At 38.5% G+C, this 18676-nt stretch overlaps 1 protein-coding gene across 2 annotated transcripts in view; it reads right to left on the reverse strand.

Moving 5' to 3' along the window:
- The window catches only part of MANBA (mannosidase beta), a 45424-nt gene that overhangs the window by 13411 nt on the left and 13337 nt on the right, over positions 1-18676 (reverse strand). For both annotated transcript variants that reach the window (XM_030238742.2, XM_050973522.1), the window contains exons 5-12: positions 17516-17639; positions 14955-15130; positions 12204-12314; positions 7008-7159; positions 5785-5902; positions 3604-3690; positions 2954-3121; positions 791-1009 (exon numbers count right to left, since the gene is read on the reverse strand). In XM_030238742.2, coding sequence (XP_030094602.1) covers positions 791-1009; positions 2954-3121; positions 3604-3690; positions 5785-5902; positions 7008-7159; positions 12204-12314; positions 14955-15130; positions 17516-17639 — 1155 coding nt within the window. The remainder of the gene's footprint in view (positions 1-790; positions 1010-2953; positions 3122-3603; positions 3691-5784; positions 5903-7007; positions 7160-12203; positions 12315-14954; positions 15131-17515; positions 17640-18676) is intronic.

The following is an 18676-nucleotide window of genomic DNA, read 5'->3' on the forward strand; positions in this document are numbered from 1 at the left end:
GGTATAAAGGTTATTTAAGTCAGTAGGGCTATAAATTCTAATAATATGTATATATATTTTCAAAACCTGCCTCTGATAACAAATTATCTTAAACCAGCTTTTTTCAACTAAAGACAACAACACAGCATAACTCATTAAGTTATTATTGCCAAGTTTTCACCGTAATTACTCTCTCTAAACAATCTTATCTAAATTTGTTTCTTTTTAAGCTGGATTTAATAATTTTTATTGCTATTATTGTTGGTGAATGTTCTGATTATGCTTCAGATAATATGCTTTGCTCAGCAAATTGAAAGAAACATTCTGAAATCCTTTTGCTTGCATGCATGAATATCAACACCTGTCCCTGGAGAAATGGACAAACAGCATAGTATGTCTCTACTCCACTTTGATAAATAAGACAGAACATAAAACATTTAAATTTAATGGAGACAAAACCAAATCCTCTTACATGCAATACATTAAGAAACAGATTATTTAAATGAGAGAAACTGGTAAATACATAGAAATCTCTTCTCCTCTCCTCTATACATTAAATAGAATGACAACCAGAAATAACAGTTTCATACTAGTCTCTCATCCAAACCAGGTGCCTCTTGCAACACCAAGGATGGAAACAGTATGGTTCCGTTCCCTCCCTCCCCAGGCACACACCTCTATCCCACTTATGCCATACCATGCCTAACAACACATTATTATGGTTTGGATGCAGAAGTTTTTTGGGAAGAGACTCACAGCCCTCACTAAATGAGAGTGAAGGGGACAGCAAGGTGTGGAAGCCCAGCCTTACCTTTTCAATTGTACTGAAGGAAGGCCAGGACTGAAATCCATACTCTGAAGCAAAACGAGTTTTAGGATACATTGTCCAGTTCCAGCAGTCATTGCTGTAGTCATAAAAGTGAGTGTCACCATAATGGGTGTCGTAAGGATCCCGGGAGAGCCAGCCTTCTTTGACTGACTCCAAGCCATTGGTGGGACTGGATACCACAAAAGGACGACTCTTATCTTCCTGGGATTTAAAAAAAAAAGAAAAAATGAAAATACAACCCCTTTACAAAATGATTGACATTTACCATCTGAATACACAGACTATTTTTTGAAAAGAGGGGGTTGGGGGCAGGGAGACCATACTTTTTACAAATTTCTGAGTCACCACCTAAGAAACATTCCCTTTTTATGTCCTAACATTCATCATCTTTACTTACTTAATTAGCTTCTTACTTATGTTCTTGGAGGACATCTGGGCATGATTCTGCTTGCTCTGCTCTTCTGAGGGATTCTCTCCTCACATCAAGAGATCTTCTATCTTTATATGCCTCTAAATTCTTAATGAAGGCTATTTAAAGTGTGCCTTGTGAAATATATACTCAAGGAACATTAATATTTGAGTACTATGACTTCTTTATGGAAAATTATTACTTTTGCAGTGTTTTTACAAGAACAAGGCCACAATTTTCTCCTTTCTTATTAAACAGTCACCTAAATTTAATCCTAACAAATCCAAGGTGTTCTTCTTTTAATGCTTGTATCATTACAGGTTATTGTCATTTTACCTAGCTCTGCATGCTAAGACGGATGAGACGACAAGAGGGGTTACATTTCATATTGTTCAGAGCTGCCTTTATTTATAGTCTCAGTAGACTTAGAATACTAAATCTTTTAACAATAGTCTACAAAGTACTGAAGGAATCCTTTTGCAGGTATAATTCATTCAATACCCTTCTTCTAGTAAGATAGAGGCCTGAGTTACTTACCAATAACAAGTTACTGAAATTGGCTCTAACATAGCAATGCACTCAGATATTTTCTTCATGTTAAGAAACAATCCTGTTTCCCTATCTTCCTCTTTCTTTTTTTCTTGGTGTGAATAATTAATAATTAACTGAAGCAATTTACTACAGGAAATCCTGGATTCCCTGAAGTCTTTAGCTCAAAGGTAGAAGTCTTTTCAAGTTACCAAGTCCAGCACTACCAGTAGTTACAGGTTTCCTCAGCTGGCTTGTATGACACAGGACCTGAACTTACCTCCCTCTGTGGTTCCTTTTTGCACTCAAAATAGTTATTCTATGGATTTAAAATAAAAAATGGGTCCCTCTTGGATGGCAATGGTGCACAAGTATCAAGCCACAACACTTCACTTTGTTGCACACACACTGGCCACCCAACTCATGCAGCTAATCACAAAAACATCACAGCACACCTTTACAAACAGCTCAGTACAGAAATCTAGAATCTCCTCTTCTAAGAGGATAAACAAACCTAAAAAACCTGTGCAAAATCACACTCGACTTCACCAAGGATTCCAGATGTTAGTGGACTGCATACTTGCAGTTTAAATTTTATATCAAAATATTTTAGTTTGCCTTCATATACTGTAGAATAGCAATATTGTTTACAAAACCAATACAATGACTACACAGCATGAGTTCAATGTTTAGCATCACTTTTGTTTTACCTGCTTAGAACAAAAAAATACTCAGTCACATACTGAAGAAATAACATCTTTACAGATTTCTTCAACTTCTATTAAAAGATCTGAGGGCTGTTAAATGCTTTTCACGGTATTCTTCAACAAAATTGGATAAAGAAAACCTGATCATTGAGATGAATTAATTAATGGGCAAGCTGATTTTTGTCTACTACAAGTGAAGGCACTCATGGACATACTAAAAGCAGGAAGGAAAAAAGAAGCAAGATCTACTACACTTTCAGGTAGTAGATTACTTTATACATCACAAAATGTAAAAGACGGGTAATCTTCTAAATTTTTTTAATTTGGAGAATAACTCTTAGTTTAGAGAGTTGTTTAGAAGAGCTTGGAAAGGGCAATTTCTCAAAATGCTCTTCCTTATGTCTCAAAAGGATTAAAAGAAAGAAAAGGAATCCGAGCTTGCTCAAACATTAAAACCTTTTGCCAAGCCATATCCTCCTAGACTTTCTTGAGATTACTTACACAAAGAACTATTTCACGTATGTTCTTCACGTAAAGGGTCACATAGTCTTCGATATAGACTCCTATGTCAGGATAAGGTATGGAGAACCAGTTGCTTGCAATTGCTGCTTCATTTTCATTGTTACCACTCCACAGAATAATTGATGGATGAGATTTTAAACGTCGCACCTGAAATACAACTTACAGTTTCAGAAGTCAAGCAAAATTACTTATCTTAACAAAGAATTTTTTTTTAAATAATCACTTTATTACTCGTTGAATTACAAGTCCATAGGTATATTACATATGCTAAGCCCACAATTCCCTTTTTTTGCCATATGGTTCACTATTCCCTCCGCTTGCCACCAGCCTCAAAGTTTTGTAATATACACTTTCAGAAGGGAAAATTTCTAATATGCTGGCATACTTCTGCCTTATGCCTCTACTCAGCCATGTGTGAAGGATAAATTCTGTGCAGTCTGCTTGACTGGCAACTCCTGCAAGCAGTCAGAGGAGTTTAATAAGATTTAGCAAGGTTACGTTTTGTGTCTGCTACATAAAGGTACACTAACAAAAACTTCAAAACAACCAATTTTGGAAAGTAAACTTACACAGTCAGTCAATGAAAAATAGATAATGTGAAATAGAGCTTTGACACATGGATAAAATACCTGATGAGAAACTTCTGCTCTTACAGATTCTAAATAATTCTGGTCGGTTGGATATAGTGCACACGCAAACATGAAATCCTGCCAAATCTACAAGGGAAAGGAAAGATTAAAAAAAACTGTCAGCAAGTTACTTTACATACTTGAAAAATATATGGCTATTGGGATGCACAGTCCTTTGTTCAGACAGAAAACAAATCACATTCACCATGGGGCTCAAGTATGTGCATATTCCACTGTGGTTATCTTCAATACCAGGGTTACAAAATATTCACCCTTAGGAATCAGCTCCTGACAGCCTACATTGAGGACTGGATTATGGCTCAGTAGATGAAGTTCTGTGAGTTTCAACAGAAAAATCAGAAACATGAACATGTAGCAATTTGCAGCTGAACAGAACAATTTCATATTTATTTACTATTCTGCAGGGGTAACACCAAACCCCCATTTCTTAATGAGAAGAGTACAATAATTCTTCTGCTGTGGTACTGAGGACACTTAACAGACCTTAATGTGCACTTGTTAAGAAAACTCCTTCATACAAAATTATCTAAAAACCAGCAAATCTTACCCAGTAAGAGGGGCAGAAATCTAGATGCTCTAACACAGTGATCTTTTTCTTCAAAGAAAGATCAAGTAGATACTACTAGAGAACAGCAAGCCTTTCAATTCAAGAACAATAAACTCCATTTGTACCTTGCAGCAGAATTACAAAAATGGGAATGGAAGCCCAATGAGATGGATAAGGTTTCTTGTTTATCTGTTTTGTTTTTTAAATTGCCATAACCTTGAGGCTCCTTCTATTCTGTCTCAAATGTTAATGAAAAGAGCTCTACAAGGAGCACCTCAACCCAAAGGGGTCTGTAGGAGACTACACTTTTCTGAACACCATGCTATATATTGAGAGACAGAGTCCAGCTCCTCACAGAATTGCATTTCATTGCAGTGAGAAGATATGCTTTTCCACAGCTCTTTTCAGAGCCTAAGGAAAATGAAGATAAAGAATAGGACAGTGGGGCATAATGGAGCCATTAATAATTGTTACAATCCTAACACTGTACAGAAAAAGCAAAGCTATTGCTGCAGAATCACTCATAATCCTTCAGTGACTGTTGGTGTCAAAATTCTCTATTGAAAGAAACTTTCTCTCACTATTTCCCTCAGTGAGCTGTCACTGGTTTTCCTTAAGCACAGTTTGACTCCAATGCACTTTAAAGCCTTTGCAAGACCATCAGAAGAAACAAAACCAAAAGCCTCCCCCACTGCCCCTCCAGAAAAAGGGTCTGGTTTTCTGCATTTACTTGCTATTTTGGCTGTTAAATAGGATCTAAATCTTGCACTGAGCACTGTACAGACACAGATCAATGTGGCCTACTTAAGGTGCCTAGTGTCAAAAATTAAAGAACTGTAAGTGCTCAGAAGCCTTGAAAATCAGGACACTCATTCAGATCACTAAAATAGATGTAACTCTTTTTTTTTTTTTTTTTTTTTTTTTTTTTGCAAGCACACCCATCTGAAAGCAGCAAGGAATGAATTCTGTTTCCCTGCTTCTTATGGTGTAGACTAAGACCAAACACACTTGTCAGGATGTTTAATACCAGATGCAACTTGGCCTTCATTCATCTAGCCACTACTTCATCAAAACTTATTAGTACTTGCCTCCAAGCTTATATAATCAAAGGTACTCATCTAGAATTAGTGATTGCAGCTGGTGTTCACCTTACAGCTACATTTATATTCAATTATCCCCTTGGATAATGCCTTCCATGTTTGTCTTTGGACCAAATGAGAAGTTTGAACCAAAAACACCCAAACCTTTTCAGCTATTGCTAAAAAGAAGAAAATACTTTTAAAAGAAATCAAATCCATTTCCACAACTGAGAAGAGCATAGCTACCTTCTACCTAATGGTGACCTTCTACTATAAAGTCTCCAAAATATCGCTTCCAGATACAGAAAGCCTCTGTAATCAGAAACCATTCAAACTACAAAGAAATTAAAGAACCCCAACCAGTCAACCAAAAAATCAGGTTAATCTGATCTCTTGTGTTGATATTCTACAATGTCCTTTGGAAAAATGGTTAGAACTTATGTATTAATTCTCTTTTTTTAAAATTTCAAGTGGATTTTCATTTACAAGTTCTTATCAGTTTTTAAGTAAGTATTCTGTGTTTATTATTTTTACCATTATTCCTATTTCATCACAAATATCGTAAAATTCATCTTGTTCATATACTCCTCCTCCCCAAACCCGAAGGGCATTCATGTTAGCATCTGCTGCAGACTTCAAGAGTAGCCTTAGTCTGTCAAATACAAAAAGGAGATATAGTTTTGTGAAGTTGTATTAATTAGGAATTTCTAAGGTTATACAAAAAACAAAGAAATGAATGCCCCTATCAAAAAAAACACCCAAACTTAAATCATTATTAGGCAATCTATGACTTATTACTCTAACAGAAAGTATCAAAATACTCTGGTTTCTAAACCTGCATGTCTGGACAGAGGCCTCAAAAAGCAATTTTTTGTGCAGAAAAAGTTGCTTGAGCCTGTTAACACTTACAAAACAGTGAGTGACAAAACAGTGGAGTGACACATGTGTAAGTACTTTTACAGAAGTATTGGCAGGGCCAAATTTAGAAATACTATGTTTAATTAATCATGCTGGTCTTTTCTCCTCTGATATTACTTGCTTTGTATGTAAATTACTTGAATTCAAATTCTCTTTAAACACAATCAGGAATGTATATCCTCTTCCTGAGTTCCATAATGCATGGCAAGAATAAGGGAGCAAGAGGGTGAGGAGAAACACTGAGACTGGGAATCTCATTTTAAGGGTTTTCAGCTTCATTTCTCCTTAAATCATACTGGTAGGCTCTAAATTGCATGTGAATGCACACTGCAGCATGCCCTGTTGTCCTGGTTCCCCAATATTCCAGAGCAAAGCTTAGTCCAAGTACAGGACAGCCCTCATCCCACGTGCATCACTGGGGTGCTGTGCACTGAAATCCAAGTGGCCTAGATGGGATCAGGAGAAGGGGAGAGGCTGCCATGCACCTACATAACCCTGCAAAATATGGGCTAGGGCATGATGTGCACACCCTCTGACTACCAAAGGATGTGTCCAGACAAGGTCAAACAGCCTGAGGATCATCCCTAAAAATACCCAAAAGGCCAGTAACTATGAACTGTAAGCAATCACCTTCCCACCAACAATTGCACCTACATGCCTTGAACATCACTCAATCTGTTCATGTTAATTAAGCCCTAATTCTGAAGCCTCCCCCTCCCACCCACAACAATTAGTGTTCTACCTTGAAAGTTTTACCTACTAAAGCCGACCTTTGATAAAGGAATCAGGAGGAGGAAAACATTATCTTTCATCCTTAGAAAACATCAAATGTGGCTTACGTGTCATAGGTCACTCTGTCCTGGAAAGAATCTGCTGGAATCCAGTTTGAGCCCTTAATAAAAATGGGTCGGCCATTGATCTTGAAGTAGAAACTCAGACCTGGTGAGCCAGGAATAGGCTCCTGAACAAGTTCTACTGTCCGAAAATAAACCTGTGAAGACATGAAAATTAGATTTAAAGCTGACAAAAATAAAGAAAGAAAATCATTATGAAAGGGATGTACAACCGAACAATAACAGCTCAGAATTTGTCGAGGAGTCAAAAGACATGGACTCATCTCTAAATTCCTGCTTGCTGAAAACACCTTGTAACAGTACTAGAAAGAATTCTTTCAATAAGCCTGTTCCCTTTTTAAAGTTGCTATCATATTAAGAGAGAGCAAGAGAAAGCATGAGCAAACAACTGTACATGTGCATACAAGTATGAAAGGAGAGACAGATGAAGTGTGGTTTTTGCAGAATTCAGTCAAAAGTCCAGCTGAAGGCCAGAAAGAGGAATACAGGGGTTCCACCAGGTCAGAAACACCATGTAATCTGCAATTTTCTCTACCAGGAGACTGAAGAAGCTCAGTTTTAAGTCTTGCCCCTGAATGGCTAGCATGAGATTCACATAGTACAAGCAAGATCTTCTCCTTTTACTGCTCTGAAATGAAACCTTTTTAATAGATGTAACACTTACAGAGAAAAAAAAACCCATGCAAACACAAATGCCATTTTGCAAGTGAAGGGCCCTCTGGCCATCACAGCTGTGTTGGAACAGCATGATCAGCTATAATAACTCAGAGTGACCAGTTCAGCTAAATATACACTTACTCTGAGTAAAGTAATAAAGATAAAGCACATCTCAAGCAGAAGCAGAGGCCAAACTTTTACAGCTGCTCTTTTAGCCTAATATGTGGCATCGTGATGCTGAAACAAGAAAACCTTCCTTTCTCCTGTTGCAGGTAGAATTAAAGCTCCCAGGAAATTGTTCCAGACTATTCTAGGACTTCAGCATAAGCAACAATGCTGCTCTGAGGGGTATCCTGACTGCGCTGACACAAACAGCCCTGAGGGAGCAGTTAATGCACTGCAACAGCACCAACCCCTTATTTGTACAGGTGCCTTCCCTATCTGCCATATCAGCTCCTGCAGACCTTCAAACTCTTCCAGAAAACAGCTCTTTCAGGGACACTTTAAACATCTTCTACTGCATCCTTGTTCCAGTTCAACTTCCTTAAGTCAGGAAGTAAACACATTTTCTTTCTTGTACCTGTTGCTCATTATCACAGGGAGAAAACTGGAAAATTAAATAAAGGGAAGGAAAGCTCACAGTAAATTTTAGCCAAAAAAGGTTTGGGTCAGAAGGGCAGGAACCAAATTTTTTCTAAACTACTCCTAAGATAGCAACCACTCCTCTCTCAGATGACTATTTGCTTTACCTTTTCAAAAGGTCAGTTTGTAGAGTACAGCCTGTTCTCCCTCTGCCACAAGCTTCAGCTGAGGCAAGTTTATGTCACTAAACCAGGCTAAAATTAACCTAGTTAAGTGCAGATGATACACCTGTCTTTAATACAAAATGCAACTCTTTTTCACATACCAGACATGGTTGTAATTCAAAAGGGAAATTATTAATCCCACTATAGGGCTGCATTTTCTGAACGTTCAGCTTATCAAAAATCACACACATAGACAGAAAACTATTTCTAGCAGTAGGGAGGAAAAAGAAAATCACCACTTTTTGCTTTCTCCTTGGTGCCTCTTAGTTAACTGGACAACTATTAACCAAATACCTAGATAGAGACAACGCATGTGACAAACTAGCTGCATTAGCAAAGGTTGCAGATCACTGATCTCAACCTAAACAGCTCTGCATCATGGCAGTGACCATTCCTAGAATTTTGCAGATTTAGTTTAAGAGGAGAAGTTGAATTTAAATAATAAGCAAAGTTTCATGCAACTTTCACAATTACTCCAACTCCTGAAGGCTACAAAAGAGAAACTACAGTATGAGTACTGCACTAGTGAAAAAGTTCAGACCTTCCTACATTGAATTCAATTACTTGGAGAAAAACTCCTCAGTCTCCATTGTGGCTCTGTTTTAATGGCACAAAGAGGAATGGGACTTGCAGTTGGAGCTGCCAAAGTATTTGGGATGTCATCTTAAGGGACGTCATCAGGCAGGTTGCGACTGTCTCAGAGTGCATTTGTAATGGAGCATTTGTATTGCTAACAGAAGCAATGAGATATTGCTTTATTCCTGCTCAAGTGGAACTCATGCAACTGGCCAAACCCAAGGCAATCTGAGAGGCTGAAACACACAGTCAGGACCACCCAGACAGCAGGAGCAAGAGTAAAAGCTCCTTAGCCTCAGCTCACATTGCGAGGCCTCCAAGATTCAGTGCAACTCCACTGCTCCCCCAGGGCCAGCTGGTAACAGCACATCTTCCTGTTCCTACTACAGCTTCCTTCTGCCTTGGGGGCTAAAGGAAGGGCATGGGAGACAACCAGCATCTGGCACGCCTGGCTACACATCCTTCTGGCTACCAAGACTTGGCCACCTTGAAATCTCTCTGATAGAGCTTGCCCCCTGAGGGCTGAGCATTTCTCTCAGTCTCAGGGCACGTACAAGAGGCTCTCTAGCCACCACAGACCAATCAGCTGGTTCTGTGCATAATTATGAAAGAGATACCTACTTTTTTAAAGCACATACAAAGGCTTCGTACACAGTTAAGTGACCTGTGGATTACATTTGGCATTCCCATATTTAGCAGCAGGAAAAGTAATAAGGATGAAGATGCCTAGAGCTTAACTAAGATCACAGAACAACCCAGCGACCTAACAAATTAGCACACAGCATGAAAGTGGTGTGAAAACTACACAGCCAGAAAGAAAGACTTCTGGAAGTCATGCTAAAATGCTTGGGGGGAAAAGAGTGTAAAGGGATGGAGGGAAAGACTGTTGGAGGCCAAGATTTTGAAAGTACAAAAATAGCCTTAAAAACCAAAAAACTGTGAGTACAATGCTGGAGAAATGAGCACACAGAAAAATGAAGAAATAGAACTGAAAAGCAAACAAATGCTTCATGGGGCAATGAAAGAGGTAATAAATGTGTAGATGGCATGAAATAAGCAACTTATCAATAGCAAACAAGACCCTCCATCAAGAAAACCAATGTCACTGTGAGATATGACTTTGTTTTACATTATCCTGAGAAACAAACTCTAGAACAAAATATTCAAATGGAAAACCAAACCAAAACCAAACCACATCCCATCCTGGATGCTGGCTTTTATTCAGCTTTGGTTTTCTGCTGCTCTGAACAGGAATGAGTAAGGACTTCTCTGAGCCAAAGAGATTCCCAGCACTGCTGGCTAGAGCTCTATAGAGATCCTGCAAGAACATACTGGAAGGCCACCCAGAAATATTCCCAAAGGATTAGTTAAAGTTTTGAAGACTACTCTAGCATGTCAGAATCCAGAAAGTAGTTCAAGTTAGGAGTGGCTAAACTGACATAAGATCAAGTTGTGCTTTCTCACATGTACAGTTCTCATGCTTCAGTTTTCTCCTGTCAAAAGTTAAGTAGATACTCATATGGACACAAAACACTTGTGAAATGCCTCACCTCTATTTATTTTCTGGGGGAAAAAAAATCATGGAAGTAGGAATTTTATTCTTCCTGAATACTGTCGGTACAACATGGACAACAGAACTGACAACAACACAACTTTCAGGAATATTAATCCCTGATTGTATCTCCTGAACTACTCAAAGTTCTTATTAAGCTATATGAATGTTGCTGTTCAATCCTGCTGACATGAGAGAAACTTATGCTACATCATGAAAAAACTGCATACAGAGCCTTTTTCCACTCATACAGCTCTGACTGGAGGGTGACAGTGTGTGCATGCATGTCTATCAGAATTCAAGACAGAGATTCACAAAAAATGGGAAGGATGACCAGACTTCACACTGTAAACTGTAAAGGCTTCATATGCTGGTTAATTCACAATGCCCACTATGTGGTGCATTTGCTTTTTTTTTTTCCCCATCTTTCCCCTTAAGGAGAAAAAAATAAGAGGCTTCTGTTGTAGACCATGAAGTCCCCATGATCATATGCCTCAGAGCTCTATGAAATATTCTGACACAAGCGCCCAAATGGAAATTATTAGCTTTCCTATCTTTGTGTAGTTTTCACACAGTAATAACAGAATTTTCCTTTTTAGAGGCTTTATAGTTTATTTCCTGCCACCAGTTTTTCCAAGCAACACATGCTGTGTTTACTTGTATGGGTTAATTGTTTCAAAATTAGAACGTTAATCATAGTATTCATATTACTTCATAATCAAACTAGGGGCTAGTCCTATAAAGATACAACACCAGAAGCTACTGGTTTTCCTAAGTTTTTTTCACACTGACAAATGTTACAGCAAATAGCAGTTCAGATGCCTGGTGACCAGATTAGTTTTTAGTAAAGCAGAAACATCTAATAAATGCATACCTTTATGTGGTTGTTTCCACATGTTCATGACATAAGGAGGCCAATCTAATCTCTAAGATTTTTATTTCTAATGGACAAATGGAAATTACCTCTTCTAGGCTCCTTAATAAAACCAAACAGATAATCAAACAGCCAGTGTGTTAGGGGAACCCGCATGCAAAAACCCCAAAATATTACTTTTATGGTCATATTTTAGAACTTACATTTTCTTAAGCCTGAAGCACATCTACCACATTCTAATAAATAAATGTATGTTAGGTTTTTAGGAATGTTTCTATCCCATAAATTTTTACAACTGAATTAGCAAAAAAAAAAAATCTCAGTAATAAACCTTTGCATAATCTTACAGAAATCTAAAGGGGTTTTTCAGTGCATGATACAAAACCAAGAGCATAGTATATGAAGTTTAGAAGTGCTGTTTTCTTTTCATAAGCTAGAAAACTTAAGAAGTAAACATCTTTTCTCTTCTGAGGTTTCTGGTTAACTGTAAACCATCTTACAGCCACAAGTAAAGGCATCCACACAAGGTGAGACTACCAGAAAAGAGGTAGCCACACATTGTGACATTAAAGAAAACCTCATTTCTCATTAGCATTTTCACAGGCATATTACAACTCAGCAAAACATTTAAGAGCTAGTCTAGACACTTATTATGCAGAGCAGATGTCCTAACACTAACAGTGCAATGTCAGATGTAATTAAACTTTAGGGCTCACCTTTGAAAACTTCTCAATCTGGCATCCTGCCTCCATCGTGAAAGTTGTTGTCATGTTGTATCCAGTTTGCTTTCCATGTCCATTTGGCCACCAAGGCTCCACTGTAGCACTCTTGAACACACAAGGGAGAAACCCTGAGCAACATGTGTAACAAGAGGTATCAAATGCACCTGGGCTCAGATATCTTTGAGTGAATTACCATAAGCCTAAAGAGGTTTTGTGCTTCAGCTGAGATATACTAACATTCCCTCCAGCTGCAGCTCTGAGGTGAAAATCACTTAAAGAGAGAAGTGATTCTGTGATTTCTTCTGCTCAAGTCCAGGCTATCACTTCATTTTGTGTCCACAACAGGCCATGAGCATGTCTGGACATGCATGCACACATCTAGCTGCTACTCCTCCTCAGCTGAGGTACACTGACAGACTATTCCTCCAAACCCCAAATATCTGTGTCAGGAGCAGCCGTTGTTCACTGAGCTCTGTATCATACACCTCCTCTCATTGATCCTTTTACCTATCCCATGCAATATTCAATATACAGCAGCAACACTTTTCAGCTGTGATTCTGGTAATATGTGACCATAATGACTGCTTCGCTTATGTCAAGCTTTTAAGTCAAATTCTTTCATTCATTTGGTAGTTTTTTGCTTTGTCTCTATATGTTTCCTAATCACATCATTAGTACTTCATAATTTTTACAAACATGAAATACAATCTCCAAGATGACAAGATAAATATTCAGTCTAGCAGCCTATTTCTGCCACTCATTCCTGTTGCCAGCATTTGCCAGTTGCATCCACAACACAAAAATTGTGGAAAGAAAGCAATAATGCAGGCAACCAAACAATGGAGAGATCAGCACTGAATTTAGTCATGCAAGGAGTGCCTCAATATTTTCAAATAAATTGAGGCCAGAAAGCAGCCCAGCAATATGTTTTGCTGTAGCTATACTTGAACAAAATCATGAATATATCTTTCAGCTTCTCTGATAGAGAATGCTTGTGAGGAAGTACTGATCTCTGCATGGATACAAACGGAAGCACAGACTCAGCGAGTGCCTCGACAACAAGGGAGTGTTCGCAGCTGCCTGGAACGACTGGATGTCTCATTGGCCACTAATGATGTCACCCCTCTGCTCGCCACTAGCTGATAAGCAAAATGCTGTCACGTTGGCAGCACAGCACTTTGCGTGGCAACCGCAGGAAGGCTGATACACATCTCTGCAATATGCACCACTCGAACACCTACTGACTCCACAACGTAATCTGCAATAAGCTCTTAACTAAAAATACATTTCTGGCAAGGTCTCATTCTCTGGTGAGGTCTCATTCTCTGGAGAGGTATCTAACATGCACCACACAAGTCTGTGTACAGAGTAAGGGCTCTGTTAGCCTCATCAATATATGAGAACACATTTCAGCGCTTCTTATAAAATCAGCTGTTGTGAATTCAGGCAGCAAAGCCTTTTGTGCACAAAGAGATGATGAATTTAAGAATAATGAAACACTGCTGCCTCTGCTCTGAAGGAAGTGCTTCCTTCCAGATTTGCAGTTGTACTATACTAACAGATCTCTTCTGAGGCTGGGACAATTTAATAAGCAAAAATAATTTTTGAAGTTTCACTTTGCAGTACCTGTTTAACGTAATCCATTAAAAAGGCTAAGCAGAGACTCATGGTTGCTTTAAATGAAACTGAGTATTGGTAATTGCTCATGTAACTCGCATGTCAGATGACAACAGTAACAAAAACTGCATGTTTCTATGTTTCTGTGTCAAAATAAAACAAAGCACATAAGGACACAAGTCACAGAGTGTGCACACTGGAACATAAACACCCTGCTTGCTTTCTCTCCATGCAAACAACTGACAAGTGAACTCAAGAACACACACAGACAATGCAGTCAAACTGGCAAAATGGATGCAGGATTACACAGCAGAAAAACAGCAGAGCCAGTAAAATATAAAAGAGCTTGAAGGCAGAGCCTCTAGTGCTATTAACTGCCAGTATTGTCAGAAGCCCCAAATTCCTCTCACAGCACATCACCCACCCACAAATGTGTGGGTCCTGCAGCAGTGAAGCTCCTGTGAAGAACTTCATCAGGTGTGGCTCCTGCTGCACCTGCCAGGGCTCCCACTCTGGTGACTGGCTGAAGCCTGATTTATTAATTGAGTTTGCTCCTCATTAGAGCACCTTCTACCAGTCAAAAATTCCTCCTGAGATTTGCCTATCCAAAGGACTACAAGTAAATGTAAGGAGTATTACTCCACAAAATTTTCTTTTGCTTTTATTTACCTGAAAGTAAATAAATACCTACTGAGAGGCTTGAGAAATGCTTCCTCTCTCTCCTGGGAGAATCCTATGTATTGTAGTATATTCTGGTCCCAATCAGACCAGTAAACAGTAGCATGTGAGATACCTGCTGCCAGTGAATGAAGTGACACAGGGTACCCAAAGGTTATTTACCTAAATAACTCAAAAAAGGTCATTTAACAGTGGCCAGTGATTAAGTGACCTTTTCCTAAGGCTACATCACCTTTTGGCAGTGAGCTACATAGCTCCACAGACATCAGATTTTAGAAAGGAAAAGAGCTGTTCTCCTAACCTGTAAGGGATACAGAACTGTTGTTAAAAGTCAGGAACACAGTAAGGAATGGGAAGGAGGCCCAAAACTGGCACAGAGGCAGAAAGTCACACTGGAAACCAGGGGAAACATTTTGCAGCTGAACTAGCTCTCCACACACACCTCTTTACCTTGTTGATGTTTACAAGCTGCACAATGCTGCCTTCTCCAGGTTGAAGCTTCACACTGAATGTTTGCTGTGTTTGTAACTTGGGAATGTTCACAGTCACAAGACCTGCAATTGGCTTGGAGCTGACAACATCAAAAATAGACTCGACTTCAAGACACCACTGCTGAGTACTCTTTACTAGGTGAAGAGGGAGAAAAAAATGGGAATTTAAGAATTATGTTTATATACTTATTAGTTAACATGATATTTCATTAAAGAAAAAATGCAAAAACATAAGATTAAATTTAACAATTTTCAAGCTGTGTCTGAACCAGCCTACATGGTTAATCTGCTTATTTAGTGTGTTTGACATCTGAGTCTAATGGAATAGAACAATGCAATATGATTTATGTTTTTTAACTCCTTTTTTAATTCAAAAGCCATCCAGCCTTTTTTTTTCAGAGCTCTGTAAAAAGTCAGAGACCTTGACACCAGCCACTTCATTAGGAAGGAATTTTTTCCCACCAACTCCCACAGACATTGTATTTGCTTTTAGTCAGCACTCATATGAACATGGTACTCTTTGGGAAAGATTGTAATCACAAGCCAGTACAATCACTTTTGTCAATGAAACAAAAACAGTATTAAGGAAAACGAGCTGAATTCATCCCAGACTCACTGGACAAAATGAATGGAGCTACACGGGGGATGAATTGGGCCCACTGTGTCTAGACTTGACAGGCTATATCTTTATGTCCCTTCTCCCACCCATGTGTCGTGAAAGAAACAAGTTAATGACTTCCCTGAGATCTCTCTGAAGTTTCCACAGAGCATCCTCTCTTTTACAGAGCTTACTGAATAAGGAGAGCCAGGTCAAGGGTACTCAAGATCTATGTGTAAATTTCCCACTAACTTCAGCAGCTGAATTGCCTAGCTACTAACACAGCCTGGCTAATCCTATACTTCAAATATTGCAGATTAACATATAAGCAAAAGCAAACAAAACAGAAAACAAGGAGAACTATAACTAAGACACATTTTGTATACCCAAATTACTAATAACTTGCTTTCTCTTTTCATTTATATAGTCTAGCTCTCCTTGCTCCACAAGAGAAAGAGAGCTCACTACAAAAAAAAAAAAAAAAGAATCGCATTTAGCCCTGGTGTGATTTTCACTGTTTTTCATAGATTGAAGAGCAATGATCGAGTTCCCAAGTTTATATTACACCCAGCATTATCCAGTGAAGACCAATTTTCTGAAATGGGGAAAAGGTTAAAAAGTACCCACCCTACAAAGGTCAGACATTATAGTGCATTCTTCCTCCCTTATAAAAGCATATAGAAATTCCAACCCATTCCTAACTGCCTGAACAGTGGGGTCTTGGCAGAGAAACCAAGAACAATGAATCTTTCACAGACTCAGTGGTCAGAAGGCTATGACACTAAATCTGATGAACAATAGAAGTACATATGCAGCTTAAATTCAGGTTGTTCAATTACTCTTTCTTTTCCAAACATTATTATGTTTGAATACTAATAAGCTCTTGCTCTGGTTCCAAGTCACTCTGCTGAAGGAAAGAGGTTTGCTCTCTCCACTTACCCAGAGAGCACGACTTTACCTACCAGAAGGTGGAGTTGTGGGAATGTGGGAGGGACCAGAAAAGATTTCTACTGTAACTAAATTTCAGAAAGTACACAGTCTGTGCTGGGGCTTTCCATGGAAATTCCAGTCACGTCAATTCTATTTAAGACCTGCAGCTATTTCAGGACAGTCATGGAGTGATGTCTTCCTCTTTTATTCATGCACAACAAATCTATTCCCAAGGGCCAAAATTCACCCCAGTGCAGAGGACCCACGTGCTAGCCTGTGCTCCACTGGGCTCAACAGGCAGTGAAAAAAAGCATGTGGGTGGTCTACAACTGGGCATATCACCATTTGCAGAAAGTTTCAAGGGAAAATTAACTACTTTTGCACAGCTGCAATGATCTTCAGGACAAAAGAGAGGAAAATCAGAGACCACTGCAAGAGAGGAAACCGGTTTGGTAAGTTAGGTACAAGAATGCAGGAGGTTATCCTCTCCAATTGCAGCTTTAACAATTATCCTTGCATAGCAAACTTCATGTTGTGTCCTGAAAACTTAGCACTCTTCGAACTCTGCTCACTGTGCATTTGTCCTTCCAATACAAAACCAAATTCCCATATCAGCTTTGCCTTTGTTTGAAAGGAAAGTGACATGAAAGTGAGACATATTTACAGGGAGTCTTAGTGAAAACGCATGGCAATAGAAAGGAAAATTTTCAAAACCAAAGAACAGGTGCTAATCTCAGTTATACTACATTTATTTCTGCAGTTATTCAGGGATTTTAAGCAAAAAAAGATTCTGAATTCTAACACTTTTAACAGTTATTGTTTGTACTGAAGTACTGTTTCAATACCTATAAAAGGTGTGTTCTGGAAAGAACTACACACAAGTCATAAAAAACCCATAGAACATTTTCTACCTGACAGTTAATTTGGCTTACCAATAAAATGGTTTGTACTCTAAAGGTGAAACCAATAACAAGATGAAATAAGAGACTTACCAAAGAGAGGAGTTGTAGAAAAATAAATCAGGTGATAATGGTTATAGGCCTCAATCCTAACATCTTTCCAGATTCCCTGAGTGGGAAAAGAAGGGCCCCAATCCCAACTAAATGAACATTGCTCCTGGAAAACAGAATGATTATGTTACAAATGCCTGTTTTTCACACAGACATTGATGCCATGCCAGAAATAAAAGACATTTGCTATCTGGGAATAAAATATTGACATACACTGAAATAACTTTTCCGGTTTCCATAAATCCAGAAGACCCTACAGTATTTTTTTCTTACTTCACAACCAGAACTTTGCTGCTACTACCTGTATTATACAAAAAATTAAATTTTGTATTAAATACCCAAGTATGGAGGAATTTTGTATTACCAAAAGAGCAAAACAACACTTAGCACACCACTAAAAAAAACACCAACAAAACCCCAAACAGTAAAGATCAAAAAAACAATCCAGGAGATTACTCTCAATTGAGCTGTGAATTATCTTAGTTTGTAATGTCAGTATTTAATTGTATACCTAAAAGACTAAGCAGAAAACTGACAATTAGAAATGTTACAGTATTCTAGAAGAAAAGTATCAAATTACAAACCATACATGAAATAGTTTATCTCCTATTTTTAGTTTTAACACCACAGAGTAATACAAGGAAAGAAATGGATATGTCTGGAGTATTTGTGCAGTTCAGTCATGTTCACTGCTTCTCCCGTTTTTTTAGTTCTCTTATACAAAAACAAAGGGAACAAAAACATGGTTGAGAAGTAGCTTAGTTCTGGTACTAACATCAGAATAACTGTCAGAAATATAAAATGCTGGTCAGGCAGAGAAGTACGTACACTAATTTCCATTTAGCTGTTTTCAAACCTGGTCAGACCTCTACTTAACAAATCCCTTGACAACATCTATTCAGCTGCCCTCCAAGTTTCACACAGCCCCAGGCCCCAAAGCAAATACAATAGATCTCCTAAAGTCTTGTACAGTGACACACAGTTCTAAATTTAGGGACTAATAACTTACAGCCAAGGCATACTAATTTGGGCAAACCACATTGCACAAGCCTGGCCTATCCCTTGCGTTGCCAGTCAGCCTCCCTGTCTATCAAACTGCAAAAGAGCCTTCCAGGAAGCAAACACTGCACCTAATTCAAACAG

Source organism: Serinus canaria, chromosome 4 (assembly GCF_022539315.1).
Source record: "Serinus canaria isolate serCan28SL12 chromosome 4, serCan2020, whole genome shotgun sequence".
Taxonomy (NCBI): Eukaryota; Metazoa; Chordata; class Aves; order Passeriformes; family Fringillidae; genus Serinus; species Serinus canaria.